General features: G+C 45.3%; 1 protein-coding gene across 1 annotated transcript in view; it reads right to left on the bottom strand.

Annotated features, from left to right (window-relative positions):
* PROM1 (prominin 1) overlaps positions 1-22,076 on the bottom strand; it is a 152,420-nt gene that overhangs the window by 99,626 nt on the left and 30,718 nt on the right. Inside the window, exon 4 of the mRNA XM_063619404.1 lies at positions 10,377-10,808. Coding sequence (XP_063475474.1) covers positions 10,377-10,596 — 220 coding nt within the window. The 5' untranslated portion in view covers positions 10,597-10,808. The remainder of the gene's footprint in view (positions 1-10,376; positions 10,809-22,076) is intronic.

Below are 22,076 nucleotides of genomic sequence, written 5' to 3' on the forward strand. Positions count from 1 at the left end.
CAACTTGGGCAACAAGAAAGAAACTCCATCTCAAGAAAAAAAAAAGAAAAGAAAATTCTGATTTAGTTAAGTGTGGGATGGGTCCCAAGAATCTGCATTTATAAAAAGCTCCCTGGTGGGGCTGATGCTGTTGGCACCAAAGGCCACACTTTGAACAGGACTGAGCTAAGCCACTAGTGTCCAAATACACACAAGAATTTCCAGCAACAAACTCAGGGGCCAATCCATGCTCCCCATGGCCTCCTTCATGTTGCTTTGGCCAGGGTTAGAGGTTTTCTTCTGAGTGATGCTCAATCTCCACTGTCTGCAGCACCCTGACAGCATGATATTCCAGAGCCTGCATGCCATATGCCTCCAAGCTACTCGCCAGCCCATGTCCTCACAACCTTCCAGACATGCAGGGAACCAGCCTCACTGCTCCCCAGGCCATGTCCTATGAGCCTGTCTCAACTTGCATCATTCAGGCCTCAGTTCCCTCCACCTGGAATGTTCTCTGTGTCTTGAACTCTTCCACACACTCATAGCTTAGTTTGAATGCTACTTCCTCCAGGAAGCCTTCTCTGATTGCCCCCACCATGACCAATCCCTCCTCTAGACAGTTGTGAACACTATTCATACCTCACAGTAAGCACGGACCAGCCTGCCCTGTGCCACAGCTGACTGTGGAGGTGGAGGTCTCCTCAGCTGAATGTCAGCTTTTTGAGAGCAAGGGAGCCCAGTCAACACCATCTGCCAAATAGCATCAGGCTTGGTGCCCAGTAGATGCTTGCTACACATCTGCAGAAGTGAAATAAGCACTTGAAATCAGACAGTCAGGTTTCAATCTGATTCTGTCTTTCTCAAGAAATATGACCTTGGGTGCATTGCTTAATATCTCTGAGCAGCACAAGGTTACTTGGAGAACTAAATAAGAATATAGCAGGAGTAGCAGGCTGAATGGTGTTCCCCAAAATGACAGATCCAAGTCCTAACCCCAAGACCTGTACCGGGTGTGGTGGCTCACGCCTGTAATCCCAGCACTTTGGGAGGCCAAGGTGGGTGGATCACGAGGTCAGGAGATCGAGACTATCCTGGCTAACACGGTGAGACCCCGTCTCTACTAAAAATACAAAAAATTAGCCGGGCGTGATGGCGGGCGCCTGTAGTCCCAGCTACTCGGGAGGCTGAGGCAGGAGAATGGTGTGAACCCGGGAGGCGGAGCTTGCAGTGAGCCGAGATCGCGCCACTGCACTCCAGCCTGGGAGATAGTGCAAGACTCCATCTCAAAAAAAAAAAAAAAAAAAAAAAAAAAAAAAAAACCTGTGAACATGACTTTACCTGCAAAAAAGTTCTTTGCAGACATAATTAAGCATCTTGAGATGAGATCATTCTGGACTTGGGGTAGGCCCTAAATCCAGTGCCAGGTGGCCTTAGAAAGGAAGAGACTTAGAGATGGCCCTGTGAAGACAGGCAGAGATGAGAGTGATCCTGGCCAGGCCAAGGAACACCTGGAGCCGTCAGAAGCCAGAAGAGGCAAGGATGATTGTCGTCTAGAGCCTTCAGATGGAGCGTGGCCCTGCCCACACCTAGATTTTAGACTTCCTGCCTACAGAACCACAAAAGAGTACACTTCTGCAGTTTTAAGATACCTGGTTTGTGATGATGTGTTATAGTTGCCCTAGGAAACCAATAAAGCGAAGGTCAAATAAATACTTCTTTTTTTGTCTATGTCATCACCAAGACCTGAGATTAATTTCGAAGCTTTTAATAAATATGGATTTTATACATTCATATTTTATTTGACAAACACATATATAACACTTAGTATCTACCAAGGGCTATTCTAAATGCTTTATAAATATAATTTACCTAAACAAATATTAAGATAACCTGAAAAGCGGTACTATTATTATCATTTCCACTTTAGAGAGGGAAAACTAACAAATAGAGATTATTAAGTAACTTGTGCAATGCAGAGCTAGTGGACGTCAGAGTTAGGATTCAAATCCAGGCAGTGACTCTAGGGCCACTGAGTATGGGGCTCCTTTCTGAATCTTGATCCCAGGCACAGGCCATCTGTGTCATCCCTCCTGGAAAAGTCATCCTGCTCTAGGATCTGACCTGGCACCACCCTGCAGACCACACTTTCCCGCCACTTCTCTAAGGGTAAATCTCAAGACTTCATTTCTGCTCAAGCCCAGTGGACAAATGCTATTTAATACCATGGTGGCTTCACGCAGCAGCTGCTGGGTGGCCTCTCTGTATTTACATTCACACTTAATCTCCCCTTTGCTGCATGTATTGAAGGCCTCCTGAAAGGATGTCATCGCTGAAGATCAGCAGAGCAGGAAGCTTTTCTTCTGGTGTCTTTTGCCGGACATTTCCCAGCTGTGCATAGCCTGCCTCGATTATTTATGTAGGGCAAGATAGGACCCTATTTCAGAGGGACTTTGTAGGCTAGATAATAGGCTAAAAGTCTACAGGACGAGTTTTTCAGTTTGGTTACAAAAGACTGTCCTATGAAAGTGAAGACACACAAGGAAGATTAGGATTATCTATTATAATCTGCAGACACGTCACCTTCCACTCAAACCCACCCACTCACGGGTCACTGGGGACGTCAAATGAAATCTGTACAACAGATCTCCTCCTCCATGGAGGCAACAGGGTGCAGCACGGAGGGAAGAGCCTACGCTTGGAAGGCACAGGATCCCGGGTCTAACCCTGGCTGAGCCTCTTAGCCATCAGGGTGTGTGACCCTAGACACTCCTTAGCCTCTGAGTCTCACTTTCCTCACCAGCAAAAGAAAAGTGGCAATTATGACTTGCCTCTGAAGCCTGCCTGGATTCAAACCCTGCCTCTGCCACTGACCAGCAGTAGCACCCGGGGCGAGTGATTTGATCTCTGAGCCTCGACTTCCTCTTCTGCAAAATGAGGTAACAGCACTTAGCTCCCGGTGCTGCCGACTCGCCTAAATCCCTGAAAGCGGGCGCACGGTGGTGCTTGCCATTCTGACTGTCAGGATGGCAGCTGTAAGTTGCCCAGCAGAGTGACTGACATGGAGGAGGAAGGATCAATAGATATCAGTTTTCTTTCCTCTGTGTGTGACCTAATTTGTGGCTAGGCCCATTGCCAGCATGAGTCACACGTTCTAAAGGCGACAATGCTGGCTTTGTCTGAATTAAGTAAGGACACGCAGATGTTGGAGCCTGATTCTACGTGGACATGGGCATAGACACGTCGATTTGGCTATTCGCTCAGCCTCCCCCTTCCTGGGTACCGCTTCTCTCTGCCTCTGTGGCCATGGTGACAGTGAGGGCCCACAGCAGCCAGGTTCACACAGACGACCCTGGCCACGTGACTCAGTGGCTCCACGGTTTATGATTGGTTCGGGTGGGCCAGAAGCCCTCCCTGGGAATTGAGTATTGGGATAGAAAAAGAAAGAACTCCCAGCCACTCTCCAAGAAGCTGACCTGAAACCTACGATGCTGACAGGCTGGTTCTCCACCATGAGGACTGCAGGGGTGCAGGAAGCCAGAGGGAGAGGGTGGGGAAGAGGCACAGAGTAGATGCACAGAGAAGCCAAGATGGGAGGCAGAGAGAATACAAGTGAGGGCTGGTCCCTGGTGGCTCATATGTCACTGAGTGCCCTAAGACAACCCGGAGTCCTGATGAGAAACTCCCTGTTTTTGGTTACCTTGGCTATATAAATAAAAATGATAGGAGGCCACTGTTTAGGACTAAGCTCCTGTACTAGGCCCCAACAGAGCAGAATAAAAATCAAAATGGAGTCACCCATGCTAAAGTTCCACATTACCAAATGGAAACTGAGTTGTTATCTGGCTTTCCAAGAAATCAGGAGAGACAGATAGCAGCCTATTTCCCAAACAGGCCAGTTTCTATTGGCATGATAATGAAGCTCCCTCCATTTCAATCTTTAACTTGAAGTCACTTGATGTAACCAGTTATTTCTCTATTGCTCTGTCTCCATGTCCCTGTCTTATAAGGAAAGTAACTTTGAAGTGACCAATTCACTTTGTGTTCTTTGTTTCTACTTTCTTCAGCCCTTCTTCTGAATATTAAGCTAGGCTCTGCTGGACTCACTGCAACATTTATTCAATTTTATGGAACAAAGTGTTGCTCAATTCTAGAATTGCAAATATAGCCAATTGAGATCTTTCAACTAAATTTGTTATAATTTTGTCCTTACAGCTAATAGGATTCTGTTACCTGTAATGGAGGGAGCTCTTATACTCACTATAACATCCTGATGGCCTCTCAAATTCCACGGAAACAAGGCTTAACTCCCCACCTTCCCCATTTCTACCAACTCACCCAACTCCACTCCCACACACACCAAATCCCACGAGCAAATTAGAATCACCTAAAATGTTTTTACAAATAGGCCAACCATCCTAAAATCTAAATTTAAAAACATACCAATGCTGGGCATGGTGGCTCACGCCTGTAATCCTAGCACTTTGGGAGGCCAAGGCATGTGGATCACCTGAGGTTAGGAGTTCGAGACCAGCCTAGCCAACATGGCAAAACTCCATCTCTACTAAAAATACAAAAATTAGCCAAGTATGGTGGTGCATGCCTGTAATCCCAGCTACTCGGGAGGCTGAGGCAGGAGAATCACTTGAACCCGGGAGGCAGAGGTTGCAGTGAGCCGAGATCATGCCACTGCACTCCACTATGGACAACAAAGCGAGACTCTGCCTCGAAAAAAACAAAAAACAAAAACCAAAACAAAACAGGGCAGAGAATAATTTTAGAGAATTTATAGGAAACTAGCAACAGAGGAGATGTATTTTCTTGTTTGTTCCATTAGAATAGCTCAGATCTGGGTCAGAACTTATGCCAAGTTCATCACGGCCACATAAAATTGGAAGTGGCACTACTCATCATCCACATCAGACAATCTTTTACAATGCACACTTTCAACGTGCAAAAATTACTATTTTCCATACTAACCCATGGTCATTTTAAAAGCATCGTAGTAAAATAAAAGAAAAATACACACAAGGCAGCTGTGTTTTATAGGAGATAAAACTAGTCCTAGAGATGGGAGTTTCTCAATATGCCACAAGCTAGTGTGTGCCTTGAACACGTAATCTCTTGCTGACTTAGTTTTCCAATCTGTCGAGGGGAATGTAAGAAATAATATCACCACCTACCACCATCATCTACCTTCCAAAATTATTGGAAGCATTCAGGGAAAAACTTTAGACAAATTGGATTTAATAGCGTTTAACTGAGCAAAGAATGATTCATGAATTGGGCGGCCCTCGGAATCAGAATACATTCAGAACGACTCTGGGTCATATAACATTTATGGACAGAAAAAGGAAAGTGATATGCAGAAAACAGAACTGAGGTACAGGAACAGCTAGATGGGATACAGCTGGGTGTTTGCTTTATTTGAACAGGATTTGAACTAGTGGCCACCTGCGATTGGCTGAAACTCAGCTAATGTGATTGGGTGAGACTCAGCTACTTGTTACAAGAGTAGGTCGCAAGTCTGTTCACACATGCGTTTAGGTCACAGTTTACTATGTATGGAGAAACATTTAGGCCAAACTTAAAATATGTAAGGAGGCAGCTTTAGGCTACATTTAATTTTTTAACAATTTTCCCCCTTTAGATCAACCTCTCAAGATTGAGAGGTTGGTAAATTTGGCAATTTTGAGAGGCTGACCCAAACTTTAGGCATTGAAGTCACTCTGTCACCATCATTAACAGACTTATTTCATCTCAAATCCCACTGGAAAACAGCAGAACAGTGGGTTTTTTAAGATGGAAACAAGGACACAGAAACAGAAAAAAAACCTGACTGATTATTTCAGGTTACTTGTTTTTTAGTGGGGTTTAGAGCAGAGGGGACTTTGTTATTATGATGCAATCTCCTGTTTTCAAGAGTTAAAAAAATTTTTTTGGTCTGTTTTGGGTCTCTGCTTCCTTAAAGTTTCAATTTGATTACATCGCAGTTACCATGATTGAGTCCATTTTGGTTTGGACTGGTCTGTTGGGGCCAGTCTAGAACAAAGACCTCCCATAATTTTGTTTAACAAAAGAATCAAATGAGCAAACAAAGTCTTACAGCAGATACTGAGAACTGCAGAAAAGAACAAAGAAACCGAGAAAAACAAGAGCCTGTCAGATGTAGATATTTTTGCAGAGAAGCAAAGACCAATCAGTAAACTAGCATCACATCCAAACCTTGGCTTCTAGACCCTGTTCCGCTACTGTCAGGCTTGCCAAGGGAACATGGCCCACTTAACCTCAAAAGCGAAGGGATTTTTTGTTGTTGTTTTTTTTTTTTTGAGACGGAGTCTCGCTCTGTCGCCCAGGCTGGAGTGCAGTGGCGCAATCTCGGCTCACTGCAAGCTCCGCCTCCCAGGTTCACGCCATTCTCCTGCCTCAGCCTCTCAGAGTAGCTGGGACTACAGGAGCCCGCCACCACGCCCAGCTAATTTTTTGTATTTTTAGTAGAGGTGGGGTTTCACCGTGGTCTCGATCTCCTGACCTCGTGATCCACCCGCCTCGGCCTCCCAAAATGCTGGGATTACAAGCGTGAGCCACCGCACCTGGCCAGGGACTGTTTCTTATGAGGCAATGCCATGTAGAATGTTCCTAAGGGAACAGTAGCAAGGACAGTTCAATGATCCCTCCTGGAGACACCTTCTGATTCCTAAGTCTCCTCCCTACATCAATCGTGGCATCAAATTGATAGTAACTGTAATCCACTTTATGTCTAACAGAAAAAAGGGTCTGAAAGTTAGACAACTTAGCCAAGATCATCCAGCAGTTAACAGGCAAGAGCTAGGATTTAAACCAAGTTCCTGGGACATGGAATGGACACTGCATCCATTTCCCCTATTCCCTTTTCGTTTCATTTTGAATTCATTATTACCTCCCTCCAGACCACTGCAAAAACCTCCACCTCCCTGTGCTCTAACCTATCAGCTGTTGATGGGTCCTCTTCCCCAAACTGAATTCCACGTACACCCTGGCTGAGAGCATCCAGCAAGGTGCACCGCAGAACACAGGGACTTTCAATAAATGCTTGTCCAACAAATGAAACCTCTGCTGGAAGGCCTCCTCACCTTCCTTCTCCCCTAAAACTCCCTGGGGGTCAAGGTCCTCCAGCTCTGGTTCTCCCTAACTTTAGTCAATTTATTCCATGAATACCTATTTCACCCTCTGTCATGTCCTGAATATCTGTGTCCCCTGACATTTCTGTGTTGAAGCCCTAACCTCTGACATGATGGCGTTTGGAGGTGGGGATTCTGGGAGAGGCAATTAGGTTTAAATTAGGTCATAAGGGTGAGATCCTCATGATGGAATTAGTGCCTGATGGGATTAGAGAGAGAGAAGATCTCTTTTCACCCTCTCTCCAGGAGCCTGCACCCAGGAAAGAGCATGTGAGCACACAGCGAGAAGGTGGCTGTTTACAAGCCAGAAAGTGAGCCCTCCCTAGACAGCAAATCTGCCAGCACCTTGATCTTAGACATCCCAGCCTCCAGCACTCTGAGAAATAAATGCCTGTTGTTTAAGCCACCTAGTCTATGGTATTATTCCAAGAAACTGAATGGAGTAGGACACTCATACTGGAACCACGGTCTCCTACATGCCCTAGACATGCCCTACTCTCTACCTGGAACACCCTGTCCCTAACTTCCTTTGGCCACCCTGCCACCAAATTATACTTAAAAACCCCAATCTCTGAATTTTGGGGGAGACTGCTTTGAGTAGTAAAACTCCAGCCTCCCACTCAGCTGGCTCTGCTTGAATTAAACTATTTCTCCACTGCAATTCCTCTAAATTGATATATCGGCTGTATCTGGCCAGCAGGCATGAAGAGCCCATTGGGCAGTTGCACGCTTTCAAATGAAAGGATATATCTATGGGAGAATAGCTTCTATGAAGATATTACTCCACAGAGGACCTGTCCTGAAGTCCTGTGTTTGGTTAATGTACTAAGGTATTAAACTAATAAACAATATATGGGAATCAATCATGCACATGCTCTCACTCTCTCTCTGTTTTGTTTTTTGCATCTTCAATTATGAGGGCATCTATTTGTGATTTGGTGCTTGTGAAATGCACTGGCCCCAAATGGAAAAATCATGATTATCTTATATGTGTCCTCTACGTTGCAAAGCACCCAGTGGGCACTTTAAGACCACTAGGAAATGTAGTAACTAGGTGAAAGAATACAAACAAATGGGATGACGGAAGAAAACCAACACCCCAAGATTCATCTGTTAAACTCAATATTATATTATTTAAGCAACCTAATAATTTTTCCTCCCAAAGAGGTAATGCTGGTCTGCCCTGGTCTACTGTTGAAAGTTGAGAATTTCCTTCTCCGAGGTAATAAGTATTGATGAAGGTCAAGAGACAAACTAGGCTAATACCCTCAGATTACATTAGGATTCCAATTCTTCAGTTCCCTCCTTCGGTCTAACAATGTTGTTGCAGTTCAAAACCTTGTAATGCATTGGAAGTTGTATAAGCTAAAAGACATCTTCTAACTTGATCACCAGAATGAAGACCTTAAAATATATTGCTTTTCCTTATTAGAAAAAAAAAGTATGAGGAAACTTTCCAATCAAATCTAAAGGGACCAAAATAGAGCAACATATGGAAAGAGATTATGGGATTAACTAATTACATGATATGCCTTAGAATGAGAAACGGGAAGCTTTCCAATCTTTTTGAGGAAATGATTGTAAATTCATATTCGACAAATGAATTCTATGCCTTTTATATTAAAACAAAACCAAGAAGCAAAGACTAAAAACATTAGTAGGAAAGTAGTTTAAAAGAATGAATAAGACCTAGTATCTGATAGCACAACAGGATGACTATAGTCAATAATAAAATAATTGTACATTTTGAAATAACTAAAAGAGTAATTGGATTGTTTGTAACACAAAGAATAAATGTTTGAGGAGATAGATATGCCATTTTATATGATGTGATTATTACACATTGCATGTCTGTATCAAAATATTTCTTGTATCCCATGAATATATACACCTACTATGTACCGACAAAAATTAAAATTTTTTTTAAATAAAAATGTTAGTAGGTTATTTTATTCAGTAACACATATTAAGTCTCCAAATAAGCCAAGAGATGTCTATTCAGAAGAGTGAATTTGCATCCAATGTTAATAAATAAACTCTAATTTTCTACTTCTGTCTTTGGGATTTCCAACGTTAGTATTTTAACAGCAACATAAACAGTAAGTAGCGTTCGTTCAGGATTCTCTTCGATGACAATAACGATTCAAAGAAATTTGTTTTGGTGAACTGAAATTTAAATTAGCAAAAATTGACAGCTATACTTCAAGCTGTTTTAATTGCCCTGTCTAAGACAAATAAGTGTAAAAAAGTCAATACAAATGTATTTTAACGAAAATATATAAACTCCCCATAATATAAACAAGTGATGAGATTCACTAAATACATCCTCTCTCTTCCTCCCTCTCTTGCACGCACAGGCACGTACACACACCAGTAGGACTCTTACAAACAGTAGCTGAACAGCTAAGGAAAATGATAAGAAAGATTACAGGTAATTCTATAATCAATGATTGTAATCAAATCTTTGTAGCTAAAAGAACAGGCTTAGGATGGACTTATTGTTAAGCCAATCAAAAATTTAGGTGCCAAACCCTAGTAGCAGATATTTCCCACAGGCTATTTTTACTTTCATAATCCCTTTTCTATGAACACATACCCTGAATTCAGAAGAGTATGGAAAACAACAAACATTAAGAAGGCGAAAATGACAAATAGCACTGCGTGTGATGAATAACAGCACTATGGCATGACAGTTCTGGCAAGTGCCAATCCTCTTCCTCACACCCAAGCTCTTAGAAATGAAGAAAACAGCTGATCAGGTAAACATGTTTGTCCTTACCCTAAGCAATGTCAAAATTTGCATATTGTGGCGGGCAGAAGAGAGTTAAATTTTTAAGCGCTGAGGTGGCCATCAGATGCTAGATAGTTATTCGTTTCTCCTTTGATGACATACAATTTGCATTTTTACCCTAACTTTACTTTAACTTTTACCTTTGGTAAGTGCCTTAGAATAATTCATTGCTCTAACCCAAACAAAGCAAAACCAAGCAAAACAAAAGGTAAAGAAGTGGAAAACCAACATAGCAACATCGTTTGCTTCCGTTTCTTATAATAATATTCCTCGCAACCTATGTAACCTGGTACAAGTCTTCTTAACTTCTGTCTAAATGCTTTCTGCTTCTGTGCAAAGCAATCACTAAAATACTGAATATATTATATATTGATTGCATTGACATTAAAAAGCAATATTGTGGGTGCGTTTGGAGATAAATTCTATCTTTCCCTGCCATCAGCACTTACCTTCTGGGAAATCACGCGGCTGTACCACATAGAGAAAGATATGCACTAGTTCAAAGAGAATGCCAATGGGTCCAGCTTTATGGGAGTCTTCGGTCTCATAATTTGTTGCAGGCAATTCATAATTCCAAGCCTTAGGAGCATCTGTGGATGAAGGCTGCCCTCCTGAAAAGGTGTTCCCGCACAGCCCCAGCAGCAACAGGGAGCCGAGTACGAGGGCCATAGCTAGCAAGATCCTCCAAACATGAGGTAGAACTGGGTGCCTCCTGCCTCAGAGCTTCTAGAAGCCTTGGGGAAGGCAAGCGTGTTCCTGAGCAGAAGAGGAGCAGGAAGCACTGGATCTGCTGAATCTTCAGTTTTCTGTCTGAGGCTGGCTTGAGGTGAGGGATGCAGAAGAATGTTCTCCAAGGGGGTCATTCACTCAAGGCACCATCCCTGGCAGGAAGAGAAACAGCAGCAGAGTCATCAATGCATGTAACCTGCCTGCACCTGGAGCTGCCCGGAGAGGAGGCTGCAAAGCTTTAGAGCAAGGCCTCCAGCCTAATCCGGATGGGTGGGTGGAAACCAAGCACACAACCTGCTCCACAGCCACAGGGCAGGCGCTGGCATCAAAGCCATGACTCAGAGAAGGTCCCTCCTCAGGAGGGCCAGACTCAGAACACAGACCCTTTATGGGTTCGGGAAATACTAGATATTGTAGAGAAAGCTTGGGATCTTGGAAACTAACATTTATTGGACACTTACTATTTTCCAGGCACTGTTCTCCATGCTTCATGGATAGAAACAAGGTCCTCCTTGTTTAAGGCATTATTCCATTTTGCAGATGAGGAAACTAACACAGAGAGGATTCTGGTGACTAGCCCAAGGTCACAGGTGATTAACCAGGCGGCCAAGAGTCAAACCCACTAGTTTGCCTTCAAAGTCCAAGATCTAACTATGACATCAAGACACTGTTCCTACAGTGCCCTCCCTCTTGGGCTCTAGTAAGAGCCACTGGGGCCCCAGCAATCCAGTATATGCTTATATGCTTATTTCTTCTCCAAGTGTGTGTCGTTCTCTTTGTCGCTGGAGATATATCTTACTCTGCCTTATATTCTACTTATTTACTCACTAATCTCATTTCAAACATCCCCGTCTCCACCTCACCCCGAATCCAAAGTAGAAGGGCATGGCCTCAAGTCTGGGGACCACACTGTTTGAGGCTGGACACATGTACGACACTGGAACCTGTCTTTCTAATAAGCTTACCAAGTAATCCTGATGGAAATCTTCACCCTAAGTCACCACCTCAACAACTAGGGGTCTCAGAGATGAAAGCCAGGGCAGAGGGAGACTCTTACCTACCCCTTGGGAGAAGGAGAAAGACACAAGAATCCTAAAAGCAGCTGTGGCTCCAGCATCTGGGAAGGGAATGGGACAGAAAGTGCCTCCAAGATGGACCCTGTCCTACTCTTCTTTCAATCCCCAGACCTTAACACTGGGCATGGCACGCAGTCAGTGTTTAGTAAGTGCCTGCTGAGCAGCTTGTTTCACTCATGGCACCATCCCTGGCAGGGAAAGAAATAGCAGCAGAGTCACCAATGCATGTAACCTGCGTGCAGCAAGAACTGCCCCAGAGAGGAGGCTGCAAAGCTTTAGAGCAGGGCCTTCAGCCTAATCCAGGTAGGTGGGTGGAAACACAGCCTGCTCCAGAGCTACACTACAGGGCAAGTGCTGGCGTAGAAGCCAAAATATGTTATTTCCTTGTGCGGTTTCATGAGACTAGGCAAATCAGCACAGAACCTGGAAGGATCCCAGGTGTACCACTCTTCCTCTCTGTGTTAAGTGTTCTGGAGCAAGAGCAAGCTGCTGTCATTTTGTGAGCTAGATACATACTTACTAACTTTCAAGATAAGTACAGGGTGCTCCTGAAACACATACTGTAAGAAAGGGAAGGGGGATGATGAAGAGGGTGACATACTTTACAGGAGGCCAGAGGACCCACTACCAATATTCCAAGTCAAAGAAAGCTTTGGACAAGAGATGGGATTTCATGAGCTATTTGAACAAAGATGTTAATTATCTAATCCCTCCATTGCCTCATCTTCTAAGTCCTGTCCCACTCCAATTACTCCTGCACAAAGCTACCAATACAATGGCCCTAAACTCTTCCTTTGTCAAATCATTGGCTGCCAAATCTCAAATCTCAAATCATGAGATCCCAAGTGGCTGCCGGTACTAACCTCGGGCCCACGCTTCAGGTTAAGCCCTCTGTCACACCCACAATAGACACCTTGACCCTGGTGTTTCCAAAGGGCTCCCTTCGAACATCTACTGCAAGCACAACAAACCACATGTACACTTTATCTTGTTTTTTTGCTAAAGGACAGGCAGAGAGCTAAGCCTCCAGCACAGCAGCTGGAAGGATTAAAGGCTCAGATGCTGAGAAGGCCCACTTTCTGGTAATTCCACCAAGCCTCAGCCCAGGACAGAGAGAAACTGCCCAGGGAAGAACTATGAACAAACAGGCTCTCCAACTCCCTCAGTGACAAAGCAGGGGAAGAGAAATTCCCAGTGAAGTGAAACACAACTGCTCACTGCAGCAAAGATGGGAGACAATGATCTGAGATAGACAGCAGCTGGAGTTGCACTTCCAGATTTCTTTACATCTTGTTCCAAAATGTAGGTCCCTCTGAAGTTTTAAAGTACATTTTAAGAAAGTATTAAAATCTCACTAACTGTGAAATACTAGAAACTGATTAAAGTCAAGTCAAAGAGGAAGAGTTTTTCAACTTGGGTTTAATAGGTTGTGCCAAAAAGAGAAGCTTTGAGTATTTATCAGCTAAACCCCACCAGGTCTGAGAGCCACTGAGAGCAGCATCTGTCTCAGGATCAAACAGGGTGTTTAGTTGAAATGCAGACTATTAATGGACCTAATTTCTGGGATGAAGCCCATTAATCTGCATTTTTAACAAGCTCTCCTGGGGACTGATCCTTCAAACAAAGTTTGAGAACAGTTCTGTTCCTGGAGTGCTCTGATCCTGGAGTACCCGCCTAGTCAATTCATGTCACTTTCCAAGGACGCTTCAGGCTTCCCAAACACACTGGAAAATAACAGATGTAAGGTGAAAGCTCCCCAAATGCCCTTCTCATATTGCTTTGAATTGATCTATCCCAGCCGCTGTGCAGGTCCCTGGCTTATTTCTGTATCCCCAGAGCCTGGAACACAGTTGGTACTCAATGAAGAATTGCTACCAGCCTGGGCAACATAGAGAGGCCCTGTCTCTACAAAAAAAAAAAAAAAAATTTAAATTAGCGAACGTAGTGGTGCACAACTGTAGTCCCAGCTACTCCTAAGTCTGAAGCAGGAGGATTACTTGAGTCCAGGAAGCTGAGCCTGTAGTGAGCCATAATCATACCACTGCACTCCAGCCTGGGCGACCTTACATGATTCTGAGCCTGGAGTCCAGAGAACTGCATTTCAATACTGGTTTAAAAGCAAATATGGCCTGGGCACAGTGGCTCAAGCCTGTAATCCCAGCATTTTGGGAGGCCGAGGCAGGCGGATCACGAGGTCAGGAGATCTAGACCATCCTGGCTAACGTGGTGAAACCCTGTCTCTACTAAAAATACAAAAAAAGATTAGCCAGGTGTGGTGGTACACGCCTGTAGTCCCAGCTACTCGGGAGGCTGAGGCAGGAGAATCACTTGAACCCAGGAGGCAGAGGTTGCAGTGACCCGAGATCGCGCCACTGCACTCCAGCCTGGGCGACAGAGACTCCGTCTCAAAAAAAAAAAGAAAAAGCAAATATGGTGATCAATCACCTTCATTTCTTCTTTTCTTCCTTTGATGGAACTTCTCAGAATCTTCCTTTTTAAAAAAGAGCTTTGTAGTGGATTTTTGTCATCTGGGGTGCTTTTGGCGGGGGCATGGGGGATACCCAACTTCTGAGACCACATTTGTGAGCTGGGTGGGAGGCGGTCCTGCCTTGCATTGTGAGGTCAGCTGAGGTGCCCAAACTGTGTTCTGGTGGAGCTGAGCCATGCTGGGCCAATCAGAAGCTTTCTTCTGGGCCTGGGCCTGCACACTCTGAAACAGGACAGTGTCTAATTCATTCCAGCAATGATGGCAGCAATGCCAGCAGCCACATCCAGGGTCCTGTTCTGGCAGCTGCAGCCATCCACCCATCAGGAGTCCTGTGGCATGTCCTGGATTCCTAAGCCTGGCTAGCCAGCCTTGCTGCCACTTACCTAAGCCACCCAGGGTCCATGCTTCCAAGAAGTCCTTATATTTTATTATACTTTAAGTTCTAGGGTACATGTGCACAACGTGCAGGTTTGTTACATATGTATACATGTGCCATGTTGGTGTGCTGCACCCATTAACTCGTCATTTACATTAGGTATATCTCCAAATGCTATCCCTCCCTCCTTCCCCCACCCCACAACAGGCCCCGGTGTGTGATGTTCCCCTTCCTGTGTCCAAGTGTTTTCATTGTTCAATTCCCAACAAATGGTGCTGGGAAAACTGGCTAGCCATATGTAGAAAGCTGAAACTGGATCCCTTCCTTACACCTTATACAAAAATTAATGCAAGATGGATTAAAAACTTAAATGTTAGACCTAAAACCATAAAAACTCTAGAAGAAAACCTAGGCAATACCATTCAGGACATAGGCCCATGCCTATGGGCAAGGACTTCATGTCTAAAACACCAAAAGCAATGGCAACAAAAGCCAAAATTGACAAATGGGATCTAATTAAACTAAAGAGCTTCTGCACAGCAAAAGAAACTACCATCAGAGTGAACAGGCAACTTACAGAATCCAAGAAGTCCTTTATCTGATAAAAATTACCTCCGACTCAGCTTCCACTGTTTTAACAAAGTATCCTGACCCTTAACAAATCTCAGAAATAGCTCTTTGCTCCCTGAAAAACCTATTTCCTTTATATTTTAAACAGTACCAACTTGGTTTAAAGTTTTCAGCTTGTCCTCTGATGCATTTGTTTACTTCATGGTACTAAAACACAAAGAAACTGTCTCGTATAAAAATCAGAAGGAAGTTTAGAAAAGTTTAGAAATCAGAAGGAAGTTTAGAAAAAAAATATGGAACACATAAAAAAAACAAGAATAAACTAAAGGGCACTGCTGAATAGACAGACAACAGCAAGAGTAAGGGGGCTCTGGTCCCCCTTACTAATTCTGCCAAGATGACAGTTGTTTGCATTCTCCAACCCTTCTTCTGCTCCTCTGTCAAAGGAGGATTTCGCATAAGGTTGGCAGTCTAGCAATCTAATAGTTAAAGCACCTGGCACGCAGCTGGAAGGCTATCTGGGGTCTGTCTGCTTCTGCTAGCATCAATACTCTGAGCTCAACTCCACCGGGGCTCCTAGGATAACCGGGACAGAGAGGACGGTGAGAAAAGAAAAATGAGTAACATCACACAAGTTGAACCATATGAGGTTGACGATATTCACATCTTCCATCTGAAAAACCGACAATTTCTTGTGATTCAACCCAACATATCGCAGCGGTTGTTCGTGTCGCGTGAGTCTCGGAGGGCACTCAAGAACTACGATCGTGCACTTGCTTTCTTAACAAAGAACAGCTGCCGCCCTCAGGAACTCCAGCAAACCTTTCTCCAGAAAGGTCAGTCGCCTTAGCGGACTCCAGGAGCAACCTGTTGCAGAACGAAGCCTGGGGCGCCGGATTCCCCGCCCTTTACTTCCAAACCACCTCCAGGCCAAGCCCTCTCCTGGCCTAGCTCCCTTCTGGGCGGAAGCCTCTCGCGAGCTGCGGGACACAAAAGAATGAGCGGCGGGGCGGGCGCGGGAAGCCAAGAGACTCCAGGAATTCGCAGCCGCGCAGGGGAGGGGGTTGCCGGAGTAACTTGGCTGCTCCGAGCGCGTCGGCGCCAGTTCCCCGCCGCGGCCCCTGTTGGGCACAGATCGGGGGCGATCTTGCCAGAGAGAAGGGGTTCCAGAGCTCGTTCCTCCCTCCGATCCGACTGCCTGCCCCTCCAGACGCGGGCTCTCGGGGAAACTGATCCCGAGCCTCCGACTTTCTACAGCCGTGAAGCTCCTGGTCTGTCCACGCTCCTCTTTGTTGTCCGGTCGGCGCGTTCTGACAGGGTGCGCCTTGAGCACCCCAGTTCTCCATCTAGCGATAGCCGCGGGTCCCCGCGCATGCACGCAGAAGGGCCGTGGAGCGGGAGGCTGGGAGGGTGCTTCAAGCCAGGGGTGCATGCGTTCTCCCACGGACGCGGGGAGATGGCCTCGCTTTGTACCCCCATATTCCTCCTCCGGCTGTGGTCGGCTGCACAGTGTTGGCCCCTTTCCGCACTCAGCCAGGGAAGCTCAGCGCCTCACGTCCCCGGGGCCATCCCTAGAGTTTGCTTTACCGCAGACTCGTTCACAAGACCCTGGCGAGTTTCACCTCGGTCACCGTTCTCCCCGAGAGCGAGTCCGAAGTCTCTGGGGCCCCGGTCCGCTTCGCACACTCACCTCCGACTCCCGCTCCGGAACCACAGCCGCCGGCCACCCCCACCCCCGCCCCCATCCCCAGTGGATGGGAAGGAGACCCAAGCGGGGCGTCGCGGGCCACCACTCAGCCGAAAAAGTTTGGGTTGGCCGGGCACCGGGACCGCCACGCGCTCCCCGCAGTCCTTCTAGCTCCCAGACGCTGTCTGGGCCCGCACTACCTACTGAGGGGCCAGGGAGGCGGCGCAGATGGCTAGGGTAAGGGGGGCGCAGAGCGAACCCGTCCACTCCTCACTGTACACCCCCAGTACAGTGGAAAGAGTGCGCTCAGCCCCGCGCCTGGTCAGCAGATGCCTCTCTCGCTCCCGGATGAGGACCCAGCTACTCACCGTGCACCCGGCTCCAGCTCCTGCTCCCGCCCTAGTCACCGCTGCCGCCGCCGCTCCCTTAGTTCGCCAGGCCCTTGCTCGTGAATTATTTATGACCCGGCTTCGGGGACCACCGCGACGGCTTTCGGAGAGCCCGCCCCCCACCGCCGGCCGGGGAGGGGCTCAGGCGGCGCTGCGGCCGGACCCTCGGACGTGGCGGGAGGCAGGAGAAACGCCCGGGTGCCCGGGGGGACCTGTTGCGGCTTCCTCTGTCCCGGACGGGGACCTAGGTATGGAGCTGCCGTAATGGGAAGGATTCCTTAAACATACTCACCGTGGCGGGAGAGCTGAGCGCACGGCCAGGTGCCGCGTGGGGATCTGCCTCAGTCACTTAAAGATCGCGAAACCCGAGCCCCGGACGCGCTCTGATTGGACCGGCTGAGCTGCTTCGCCACGTAGCCCCGGGGCGCCCACCAGCACCTGGACAGCATCCATTTCCTGTAGAGGTGCCTGCTCAACCCCTGCACTCCCTTCTTGCAACGTTCGCGCCTCTTTTACCCCAGCAGAGTCCCTTACTTAGAATGCAACTACCCTCCTAAAAACTCTCCTCTCTCATCCCGGCCGCATTAGACCTTTCTGTTGCCTAATCCCAATACAATTAAAAAAAAAAAAAAACAATAAAACAAAATCATTTGAATCCTTAGTGTGCAGCAGTACCAATGCTAGTGGCTGAAGCGGTTGAAAAACAGCATAAAGCCATATTCGCTCCCATGTGTACACACAGGCATCTGCTACAACGTGAAGCCGCTGCAACTTCTTTTCTCACTGCCTATTGGTCTTCCCGCTCTGTGAGTTACAGCTCACCCTCGGAGTCTTCACCTTGTTACTTAGCTGAGTGGTGGAAACCTGTCAGAAGTAATCACTCGGTGTCTAAGTGTCCTCACCAATTTGCACTTCACTCTTATTCACCACTTCTTATCTTGAATTGAGAATACTGTACTCTCCGGCAGGCAAAAAAAGACGTAGGGAAGAAAAGCACCTTCAGGATGGTGTCTAGCATACAGTAGGTGTTTAATACATGTTTGTGATATGGATAGACAGATGAAAGGATGGATGCCCAAGCTACAAATGAATGATAGGAACATTAAGTCAGTACCTTTTACCCCAGAATCTAACATAAAACAGGTACTGGAAAATAAGCGTTTTTTGTTTTTAATAGTTAGATTGATCTTGAGTGTGTATATTTCTAGACAAGAAATGTTAGTTCAGAATACTTCCAAAAATTACACTAGGGCATGGCAAGGTTAGATGGTTCGGCTCTGTGTCCCCATCCAAATCTCATATTGAATTATAATTCACTGGGAGAGGGACCTAGTAGGAGGTGATTGGATTATGAGGGTGGATTTCCCCCTTGCTGTTTTCATGATAGTGAGTGAGTTCTCAGGATATCCGATGATTTAAAAGTGTGTGGCACTTCCCCTTTGCTTGCTCTGTCTCTCCTGCTGCCATGTGAAGATGTGCTTGCTTTCCCTTCTCCTTCCACCATAATTCTAAGTTTCCTGAAGCCTCTCTGGCCATGCCTACCATACAGCCTCTGAAACCCAGTCTCAGGTAGTTCTTTATAGCAATGTGAGATCAAACTAATATGGGTGGAAAACAAATCTTCTAATCAGGGCAGATTTCCCGTCTGCAGCCCCTGCAGGTCAGAAGTCTCTGGTTGAACATCTCCTGGGGTCCCGTAAACCTGCTCCTAGATAGCACTTTTAGGCTGGAGCTAGCAAAAGAGGTGAGTTCTCAGAGGAGTGGGTCCTGATCTCCGTCAAAGTTTGGTCCCGCCTTTTTTAATCGCTGTGACTTTGGCTGCTTACTATTTCTCTGAGCCTCAGTTTCCTGGTCTGCAAAATGAAGACAATTATAACTCACAGGGCTCATTTTCATTCCTAATAATATCAACAACAATAGTATCAGTAGAAAGGGATGAAGCAAGACGGTCAAATAGAAGGTTTGACAACCCACCCCCCCACCCCAGCCAGGAACACAATTTAACTGCTATCTACACACACAAAAAGCACCTTTATAAGAACCAAAAATCAGGTGAGTAACCACAATATCTGGTTTTAATTTCATATTACTGAAAGAGGCACTGAAGAAGCCAGGAAAGATAGTTTTGATTTGCCAATGCCGCCAGTCCTCCATCCCCCAGCAGCAGCAGCCTTGTGGCTTGGGAAAGGGAGAGTGCAGTGATTGTGAGACTTTGAATTGAACTCAGTGCTGCTCTGTCATAGCAGAAAGCAAAACTAGGCTGAACTCAGCCAATGACTACCCATGAAGGGAGCATTTAGACAAGCTCTAGCCAGAGGGAATAGCCCATACCAGTGGTGAAAACTTGACTTTCAGTAAAGTGCTCTGGGGCGCTAAATAACCTTAAAGGCAGCCTAGGCCACAAGGACAGCAACTCCTATGCAAGCCCAAATGCTGAGCTCAGAGCCAGAAGACTTGGAGGGCATGTGACTTACTGAGACACCAGACAGGGGAGCTAAGGGAGTGCTTGTGACACCCCTACCCCAACCCCAGGTAGTGCTGTTAGTGGCTCTTCACCACTGCATGCCCTTTTCTAGCACTCATGCCTCTTTTACCCCAGCAGAGCTCTCTACTTGGAATGCAGCTACCCTCCTAAAAATGCTCGTCTCTCAAAAACTCTCAGCCACATTAGACCCTTCTGTTGCCTAATCCCAATGCAATTAAAAAAAAACAAAACAAAAATAATCATTTGGATCCTTAGTGTCTCCATCAGTCCCAATGCTAGTGGCTGGAGTGATTAAAAACAGCACGAAGAGACCCATTCCTTCTGCTTGAAGAGAAGAGGGGGAAGGGTAAAGAGGACTTTGTTATCTTGAATATCAGTTTAGCCACAGTAGGACAGGGCATCAGTCAGAGTCATCAGACCCCCATCCTAGGTCCTAACTTGTGGATAACATTTCTAGACACACCCTGGGCCAGAAGGGAAACTGCTGCCTTGAAGGGAAAGAAACAGTCTGGGCAGGACCCCATCACCTGTTGGCTAAAGAGCCCTTGGGTTCTCAATAGCCAGAAGCAATACCCAGGTAGTACACTGTGGTTCTTGGGTGTGACTCTGAGATCTGCTGGTTTCAGGTGAGACCCAGTATATTCCCAACTGTGGTGGCTAATGTGAGAGACTCCTTCTGCTTGAGAAAAGCAGAAGGAAAAGTAAAGAGGATGTTTTCCTTCCCCTTAGGTACTAGCTCACCCACAGGGAGGTAGAGTACTAAGCAGGCTCTTGGGGTAGTCTTCAATGCCCAGACACCAGTGAATATCCAAAAGCTTCCAGACCACCCAGGAAAACATGACCTCACCAAACAAACTAAATAAGTCTCCAGGGAACAACCCTGGAGAAATAGAGATATGTGATCTTTCAGACAGAGAATTCAAAATTGGTATCTTGAAGAAACTCAGAGAAAATTAAGATAACACAGAGAAAGAATTCAGAATTCTATCAGATAAATTTAATAAAGATATTGAAATAATTTTAAAGAATCAAGCAGAAATTCTCAAGTTTAAAAATGCAACTGACATACTGAAGAATGCATCAGAGTCTTTCAATAACAGAATTGATTAAGGAGAAGAAATAGTGCCTTAAAGACAGGCTATTTGAAAATACACGGTCAGAGAAGACAAAGAAAAAAGAATAAAAAATAATGAAGCATGCCTACAAGATCTAGGAAATTACCTAAAAAAGCAAATGTAAGAGTTACTGGCCTTAAGGACAAGGTCGAGAAAGAGATGGGATAGAAAGATTATTCAAAGGGATAATATCAGAGAACCACTCAAACCTATAGAAAAGTATCAATGTCCAAATACAAGAATTATATAGAACACCTAGCAGAAAAACCCAAAGACAACTACTCCAAGGCATGCAATAATCAAATTCCCAGAGGTCTAGGATAAAGGATCCTAAAAGCAGCAAAAGAAAAGAAAGAATTAACAAACAATGGAGCTACAATACATCTGGCAGCAGACTATTCAGTGGAAACCTGACAGCCCAGGAGAGAGTGGGGTGACATGTTTAAGCTGCTGAAGGGAAAAAACTTTTATCCTAGAATAATTATATACAGCAAAAATATTCTTCAAACATGAAGGAGAAATAAAGACTTCCTCAGACAAACAAAAGCGGAGGGATTTCATCAACACCAGACCTGTCCTACAAGAAGTGCTACAAGGAGTTATTCAATCTGAAAGAAAAGGATGTTAATAAGCAATAAGAAATCATCTGAGTATATAAAACTCCCTGGTAATTGTAAGTACGCAGAAAAACACAGAATGTTATAACACTGTAACTGTGGTGTGTAAACTACTCTTATCTTAAGTAGAAAGACTAAATGATGAACCAATCAAAAATAATAACTATGACAACTTGTCAACACACAGACAGCACAATAAAATATAAGGAGAAACAACAAAGAGTTTAGAAGCAAGGGGAGAAAGTTAAGGTGTAGAGCTCTTATTAGTTTTCTTTGTTTATGTAATCAGTCTTAAATAATTACTAACATAAAATAGTGGGTTATAAGAAGATAGTATTTGCAAGGCTCACAAGAACTTCAAGTCAAAGAAACACAATGAATACACAAAAATAAAAAGCAAGCTATTAAATCATACCACCAGAGAAAATTACCTTTGCTAAAAGGAAGACAGGAAGAAATGAAAGAAGGAAGAGAAGACCCCAAAACAACCAAAAAGCAAATAATTAAAGAGCAGGAGTAAGTCCTTACTTATCAATAATAATATTGAATGTAAATGGACTAAACTCTGCAATCAAAAGACATAAAGTGGGCAAATGGATTAAAAAATAAGACCCATT

This window comes from Symphalangus syndactylus, chromosome 16 (genome assembly GCF_028878055.3).
Source record: "Symphalangus syndactylus isolate Jambi chromosome 16, NHGRI_mSymSyn1-v2.1_pri, whole genome shotgun sequence".
Lineage (NCBI taxonomy): Eukaryota > Metazoa > Chordata > Mammalia > Primates > Hylobatidae > Symphalangus > Symphalangus syndactylus.